Source organism: Eurosta solidaginis, chromosome 2 (genome assembly GCF_040869045.1).
Source record: "Eurosta solidaginis isolate ZX-2024a chromosome 2, ASM4086904v1, whole genome shotgun sequence".
NCBI classification, from domain to species: domain Eukaryota; kingdom Metazoa; phylum Arthropoda; class Insecta; order Diptera; family Tephritidae; genus Eurosta; species Eurosta solidaginis.
In genome coordinates, this window is record NC_090320.1 from 61632380 (window position 1) to 61640560 (window position 8181).

An 8181-nucleotide genomic window follows, 5' to 3' on the forward strand; every position below is an offset into this window, starting at 1 on the left:
ACATCTGAGTATAATTCGTATTGAAATTTAGTAGGACAAAATTTATGCGCAGCAATTTCAGAGGTGTATTTAAAGTTTGTCGCTTAGCAGTCCATATAAAGTTTAAACGTAAACGGATATATGCGTGTTAAAAAACAAGGCTAATATGAGTACCCAGATTGCTCATTCATGAGTTCAAAATTGTTTAGTTCTGTGCATATACGTTACAGTTGACTGTTTGAGCGAATGAAGGAAAGAAAGAAAAAACCGAGCTAAAGGAAAATGACGTAAGAATTGCCCATAAAAAAGAGCTGATCTAATGTTTACATGCGCAATGCGCAATCTTCTTGTGTGATTTGTGTTATGAGTGAATATGGTGAGTTGAAATGTTCTTTGTATGCACCATGGTTCAATTATGTACAGGTTGGCTCATCTCATCAGCTGATTTTATTTATGTCATTGCATGGTCGAAGGGATTGTCAAAAGGAGATGGCAAATTCAAAATGAAACCAACACATTGGCAACATTTTATTTACACATACAAAAACTGCTAAGTTTTATGTTTCCATTCCATACCATTCGCACGAACACCAATACACAGATTTTGACAATTTGAGCAGACATATTTTGTTGCTTTACAGATGAGCCAACCTGTATATAGTTGAACCATGGTATGCACTATAATAGGTAAATTCTGTAAGCAGTCTCTAGTCACTAATAGAGACATTTCGTGGTCAAATTTAGTTTTGAGACAATCTGGTATTCAGCAAACTGTCTCCCATCTCAAGTCTCAAAAAAACAGTCACTATTTTGTGAGGTGGTTTAAAGTCGGTCACAAAAACCAAAACATGGAGGAAGAAACGTATATTTTGTATCTAATTTTACAAAAACGTAAAAATGAGGAAAGGTAATACTGTTAAAGCGTAAAAAACTTTTGTAATTAATAGTTTTTTATTGATAAACCATAGTTTACGAAAGTTTTGGTGAAACTAGTAACTTGTTTATGCTATTATTCATTGCCAAAACTTTTTTTTACAAAAACTATTAATTAAAAGCATTATTTATAAAAGTTCTGGTTGTTTGCGATGTAGAAATTTCCGCAGGCTTAAGCTGGCTAGTTTGCGGGACACGGAAGACCCTTTTTTGCTGCAGGAAGAAACTTTCCAGAGGTTTTTGCGATTTCCCAAGACGCTGTGCTGGGAACTTATTCAAGAGTTAAAGCCGCATGACAACTATGTGCGGAACTCGAGAATTCCGTTTGAGATACGAGTAAGGAAAAAGCATTTATAAAACGTATGCACATCACTTAAAACTTTGTTCTTTTCAGTTTATTTCAGTGCTTTATTTCCTAGCCAATGGATCATACCAAAGCTGCGTAGGAAACAGCCATTTTGTAGCTGTTAGCCAATCGTCCGTTTCCAGGAACATCAAAGATATTTGTAGGCTCGTTTTTGAGCATAAAAATGCTGAAATTAGTTTTCCAAACACGGCTGAGCATTACAACAGCATTAAAAGAGGGTAATTTGGGTTTAACATTTACAGGATTATCTTAATTCAAGCTTTTTTAGTTTTCATAGCAAATTTGGAATTAAAGGCGTAATAGGTGCTATTGACTGCACACATGTTGCCATAATTGCGCCGTCGTCTTCGACTGTTGGTGTAGTGCCTCACGATTACATGAACAGGAAGGGTTACTACAGCGTGAACGTTGAAGCTGTAAGTATACAAAATGCATGCTTCCACAAAAACACGTTGAAGTATTTACAATTAAATAACGTTATTCAAAGATTTGCGATGATTAGCTTATTTTCCGCCATGTTAACGCGCGATTTCCTGGCTCATGCCACGACGCCGGTATATGGACGACATCGCCAGTACGTATTAAGCTCATAAGGGAGCATGTTGCGGGGTCCTTCACATGGCTCTTGGGGGACTCAGGCTACCCATTGGAAACGTGGCTGCTTACTCCAATAGGAACCCCTTCTTCAGACAATGAAGAACGGTATAACAAGGTACACGTCAAGGCAAGAAACCCAATAGAGCGAGCCTATGGGGTACTAAAGTCACGCTTTAGGTGCTTGTCCAAAGAGCGCGTTCTCAGGTACACCCACAGAAATGCCGCTTTTATTATTTATACGTGTGCTATATTGCACAACGTTCTAATAAAACGTGGCATTACTCTGTCAGAGGATGTAATGGCAGAAAGCACAGCTCCTGGTGATGCAGGCACTGCCACTTCATTTGCATCGACGGAGTATTACGCCGAAGGTAGAAGGGCACGTCAGAGCTGCCTAAACGCTCTGGGGATGTAAGTCGTAGCCACTACCTAGTGGGAAAGTGGGTAATGTATTACCTCTTTCATCAATAAAAAGAAGCATGAAGCAGTATTCAATGAAAACATCTTTGAAAAAGCAAGCGAATGTACAAAATGTAATGTATGCTGTAAGGTTTATGTCATATGCATTACTTTCGTATGACATCGCTGTAGAAAAATTCATGCATGTTTTCGTTCACAAAGTAATTTTTGGCAATGTAAGCTATGAACGAAAACAGGCATGAATTTTTCTACAGCGATGTCATACGAAAGTAATGCATATGACATAAACCTTACAGCATACATTACATTTTATAGATTCGCTTGCTTTTTCAAAGATATTTTCATTGATTACTGCTTCATGCTTCTTTTCATTGATGAAAAAGGTAATGCATTACTCAGTTTCCCACTGGGTGGCTTATAAGAATACATTCAAAAAAAAAGTTAGACGTAACAAATTTGGTATAGCTTACAAATTTGTATATTTTCAATGAAATATAAAAATAAAATGAAATGCTTTTGAAAACAGCTTTATTATTCATAGCTTTAAAGTTTAAACATTTCAATTCCATTTTTGATAAATATTATATTATATAATAAATAAAAATTATATTATTAAACACAGTCACTTATTGTTTTAATTGTCTTATTGCTTATTCAGGTTCCGAAGATGGTCTCACACTGTAGCCGAAATATTGACCGAATAAAATTAGAATATAAAATTTGTTTGTTTCAAAATATTGGCCTACAGCTCAACAAAAACTCAACAGGTTATTTCAATTCAATAGTAATATCTTAACTACATAAAGAAAACAAATGGCTTCAAGCCTTTAAACATTTCATTTTGATAAAGGAAACATCGGATTTATCTACTATTATTTTTAGCGTAGATGTATGTAATACTTCTTTTATGTTGCTAAAAAGCACATAGTATATCAAAGTACAGAAATAGAAAAACAATACAATAACAAATTCACAACCGGTATATAAAATGACAGTTTTTAAAAAATCCTTGATGAAAAAAAATTGCTTACATATGATATCAAAAATACCTAAATGAATATAAAAATATTCAGGGAATTCATTTCAACTTATAAAAGCCACTTCATAGAAGTTTACACACTTTATACTGTTTATAAGCTTTACAAGGTTGTTCTACGCTTATATGAATTCGCTGATTTAAAAAACTGACAGTCGCTTACAATATTCAATGTATATGGATTGACATGTTGTAATTTTGCTTATACTTCCGTTTCAATTTTAATTTTTGTCTAAATTAATTGCAAGTTAATAGCCGTATAAATCTACGCTCGATATTTTTTTCAATTTAAAAAACATTTTGAACGTAAATTTATATGGCTATTAACTTGAAATAAATTAAGACACAAATGAAAATTGAAACGGAAGTATAGGCAAAATTTAAAAAATACGAGTGACCTTATAATTATGTAACGGCGTATAGAAATATTACGTATAGTAAAAACAGAAATGGCTTCAAGCCTTACGATCACTAAAAAAAAAATAATAATAATTAGAGGTACTGAGCAGTCTTATATTTAATATACATGTGCAAGAGTGCTCATGTGATGATATACAAAATTTAAAACTATTTTATTCGTAACATACAGCATATCACGAAAATCTAATTCGCTTGAATATTTCGCTATTTTTTTATGAAAATATAAGTAAAAATAAATTATAAATACAAAAAATTAAAAATAAATAAAAAAGTTAAGCTTCAGGTAATTTGGTTAGCGGCGTAAGAATATTATTTTATTGTACTAGAATTCAATGAGCTACAAATCTACTTTTATTGTATTTTCAGGTATATTTTCATAAAAAAATTTGCGAAATTATTTAAAAAGAAGTAATTTTTGGTAATTTAACAAAAGTAATTACCGAAAATAAATATTGGCACACCCTATTTTTCAATTTTCACTAATTTCTTCTTCAGTAAAATTATTTTAAATAATTTTGTTAAAAACTGTGTATTAAGATTCAATACAAAAACTATAAACTTTGTTTTAAAATTGTTTGCCAAACTTTTTTCTCAGAATTTTTTGGCGTATGTAGTTTTGCAGCCCATTTAATTTTTTTGTGTCTTAGAATTTAATGGGTTACAAAACTGCATACCCAAAAAATTTGGCGAATTTTGCAAACATTTTTTAAACAAAGTTTATAGTTTTTGCAATGAGTCTTAATATATAGCTTCTTAAAAAATTATTCAAAATAATTTTATTGAGGAAGAAATTAGTGAAAATTGCAAAAATAAGGTGTGAAAATATTTTTTTTCGGCACTGTACACATAGTATTTTACGAAGAATATAATTTTCTATTTTGAACGTATTGGTGTGGACGGTTGGTATTTTCGTTCCAGTTTGATTATCGTCAATCCATTTCACTTCATCCCTAGTTGTTGATTTGGGATCGCGTAAGGGACAATACTGCATTGGCCATGTTGTTCATGGCAGCGCAAAACTCTGTCATGCAGTTCAGTGACTCTTGCCGAAATAGTTGTTCCGCTTCATTTCTTCGTTGAATACTTTCCATCATCTTAGAAAACATCTCTTCAGAAGTTGACGATGATTTGTTGCGGCGACGTGAAGTGGTCGGAGTCCCAACAATGGCGTCATGTACCTCACCCGGTGGACTAAAAGGGTGACATGATGGGGACGGGGTCTCAATAATGGGTTCATCGAACTCAACCGGTGGACTGAGAGGGTCGCATGTAATTACAATTTCAGTCTAAAAAAAATCAAAGAAGAATGTTAGTTTTTTATTCATATACATTTTATGGGAGTAAAGTCGTACCTCTGTACCAATAGTTGGTACGCCTGGTTCCCCAAGTACTACCGTCGTACCGATGGCATTTAATGCCCTTTGCTCACTCTCAGAAACATCTTCTTCTACCAACGGTCCTCCTCCCGTTACCAATCGATTGGCTTTGTTTTTCCTCGCCCTGGATCGCACCTGGTTTTTCCAATGATTAAGAGACTGAAATAAAAATGATTTGAATAGGACTAATTTTACTGTATATTTTAGGGGTTTTTTATATTTTTCAAGTTCTAAGCCTTCAATCGGCAGCATGTTAAAGTGCAGGAAGATTACATCACAATGGGGATTGTACGAGGCCACGAAATCAGGGGGCAGGGGCACGCCGCATGGAGGGGAGATATCACCTCTGCTACCCCAGCGGGTTAGGGGGTCAGAATATACCCGCGGTAGGTACACGTATGAGTTACAGGAAAGTCTCCGGTAATTATATACGACAGAACTTAAGTGTTAAAACACGTCGGAAAAGGTATAAAAATATGCGTTTTGCCCTCGATGTTAATAGTCCGAAAGTGAAGATTCGTTTGTTTATTTCTGTCTAGAGATATTTGCAATGGAAGTTGACAATTTTCTGTCAATTCCAATTTTGTGTCAATTTCTTATTGGTGTCATCACACATAAGGATCTTTCGCATCAATTTTTTTTTGCCAATAACTCTTCACTAAAAGAAAAAATGGTAATAGTGCAGTTTACGGTACCCACCGAAATTTGGGCCAAAATTTTCGAGTGAGGTATCAGAAGACGCGTATTCACGTCTAGATCAAGAATCCGAAAGCGGAATTTAACTTTTTTTACCCGTTCAAAAGATATTAACGAAAACCCGAAAAAAGACCCCGGGTCCCTCCGAAACCGGGGGTGGGATCCATAGTATTTTTGCGCAGAACACCTTTCTGCGTTGGCGCCCTTCGGCCGCGCTTATAAAAAATAACCCTGGGCTACGCCATGCCAAGTCCGGGTGTGTGGTATAACCGTGGCTACCGCCACGGTGATGCACAATTTTTTTGTGGGTATAAACACAACAACAACCACATTAAAATCGCCAACTTCAACTGCAAATATCTCCGGACAGAGATAAAATTTTTCTTTGCCGCCTTCGGATTATTGTTCTCGATATTAATACGCGTCTTTTGATACCCCACTCGAAAATCTTGGCCCAACTTTAGGGTGGGTACCGTAAACTGCACTACTACCGAAAAAATTACTTCCGCTTTTTGATTAATGATATCGAGGTCAAAACGCGCCTTTTGATACCCCTCTCAACATTTCCGGCCGTGCTTTAGCAGTTGCAAGCTGTATTATAAAATTAGCTACACGACATTCATAGGTTCATTTTATTTTTCACTATTTCGTAATTATATAGCAACTTACCTCTTTCCATTTCGCCGGAGTTCGCGTCGGTCCCCTTAGTGCGTTAAGGTGCTCTGCCAATTCCGCCCACAGCTCCTCCATTCTCTTAGGATTCGTGGGGTCGTTTTTGTTTTGCCTTATACGGGGGTGGCTTTGGACCAAGGACAAATAGCAGTCTATTTGTTCCTTACTTGTCCGATACTGTTTATCCATAACTGTAAAAGAATATATATTATTTATTTGCATGAAAATTAACAAAATGTAAACGTTTTGCATTTGTTTACATTACTTACCATTTCCAGCCATTTTTTGCAGCACATAAAATTATAATGATACAATGCGAATAGTGATGCAAACCGGCTGTTATCGATTACTCATTTTCTGGCCCCATGGCATTCGTTCAATTCATCGATTCGGGCTAAACGTTTTTGAAACACACATTTCAATCGTGTTTGTGTACATGCTTATTACAAATCATATTCTTCAAGTTTTAAATAAATAATTTTGTTTATTACATGTGTTTGAAAACCTATTTTCATATGAAATCGATAAAAAATCATTTTGTTGTCATCTTCAATGTAAGATGCAAACAGCTGACTGTCTCAGTGTGTTCTCACCACATATAATTGGTGAATTTCTTGTGATTTAGCCTTATAGAATACCAATATGATACCAAGTCACAAAAATTGTCTCTAAAGAAAAATCTCAAATTTAGTGACTTGAGATGAGACTGAATTACAGAATCCAGCAATAAATGTTAACAATTTTCTGGGTAGGAGCAACTCTATTAAGGCTTTACCATTTACTTAGGCACCAATTTATTTCAGAAAAGAAAACGCTATAAGCTTGAGTTATTTATTTACACTTCTCTTAACATGTATTTCCGGCATTTTAATTAGTAAAAAAAAAAGGTCTGGCATCAATAAAACATAAAGTATTTTTAATATTTAAAGTTAATTGAAAAGTTGTTTGCCTTAATCGCACATGTCCACAATATTAATAGCATTTAAGTACGGATAAACTGTATTTTGTCAAAACTGCACCTGCTTACAAAACTTTACATGCACATTACACATGTTTGTGTGTGCGTGTCAATCTAGGTAAATGCGAGCAACCAATATAAAACTTTGTCCATGCAACTAACTACTCAACTATTAACTAGTTGTTCGCAAAACTTAAAACCTCTTGCAAACATACAAAATAGTTTCCAAATATATTTTCAATAAAATTTTCAAACGTTGGTCAAATGTTGTAATATGCCAAACTTTCGTTTGAAACTCAGCGACATGCATTTAAAGAAATAGTTTAGTTTTTTTTTTCTTTTTTGGGTATGTAGGCATTACCCACCAGTATGGAAAATAAGTAATTTACTTATAGAAAAAGTTTGCCTAGGTCCCACATTTTCAATATAAGTTCAACTCAGTTTATCAGTTAAGCTACTCGTAAACTTTTTCTGTAGCTTTTTAGTATACTTTAACTGAAAATTAATCTGAGCTTAAGCGGCCGATCTGGCAGGGTTAAACTATAGTTAACCTATTAAGGTAAGGAGACACTGATCGGCGCGACATGTAGTGGCAGCGGCGCTTCACTTTTTTCCCCATTTCATCATCATTGCCGCTTATGACCGCGCCATAAAAAAATCAGTTTAGCCTCCACCACCAAAAGCAAATCGGTTAGATGTGAGGTCCTCAACACCACAGCTAGTGATG

At 34.9% G+C, this 8181-nt stretch overlaps 1 protein-coding gene and 1 pseudogene across 2 annotated transcripts; one reads left to right on the plus strand and one right to left on the minus strand.

Annotated features, from left to right (window-relative positions):
• Nucleotides 1–776: 776 nt before the first annotated feature.
• LOC137241520 (putative nuclease HARBI1) lies at nucleotides 777–2717 on the plus strand (annotated as a pseudogene).
• A 1865-nt stretch (nucleotides 2718–4582) lies between these two features.
• LOC137242164 (uncharacterized) lies at nucleotides 4583–6868 on the minus strand. 2 transcript variants are annotated; one of them, XM_067769526.1, is made up of 4 exons: nucleotides 6766–6851; nucleotides 6494–6687; nucleotides 5105–5287; nucleotides 4583–5038 (listed from the first exon to the last, which is right to left on the minus strand). In XM_067769526.1, exons 1-4 carry the CDS (start codon nucleotides 6776–6778, stop codon nucleotides 4703–4705), a joined length of 726 nt encoding a protein of 241 aa, XP_067625627.1. In that variant the 5' UTR covers nucleotides 6779–6851; the 3' UTR covers nucleotides 4583–4702. The 2 variants fall into 2 exon arrangements, with proteins under 2 accessions (XP_067625627.1, XP_067625626.1); XM_067769525.1 differs by having other exon boundaries at nucleotides 6494–6868.
• Nucleotides 6869–8181: the final 1313 nt, after the last annotated feature.

Coding starts and splice junctions, on each gene's coding strand:
- LOC137242164 (XM_067769525.1), bottom strand. CDS start 6,748: ATGCAAAACGTTTACATTTTGTTAATTTTCATGCAAATAAATAATATA. Junction 5,288..6,493: donor CTCCGGCGAAATGGAAAGAG/GTAAGTTGCTAT, acceptor TTTTTATTTCAG/TCTCTTAATCATTGGAAAAA. Junction 5,039..5,104: donor TACCAACTATTGGTACAGAG/GTACGACTTTAC, acceptor GATTTTTTTTAG/ACTGAAATTGTAATTACATG.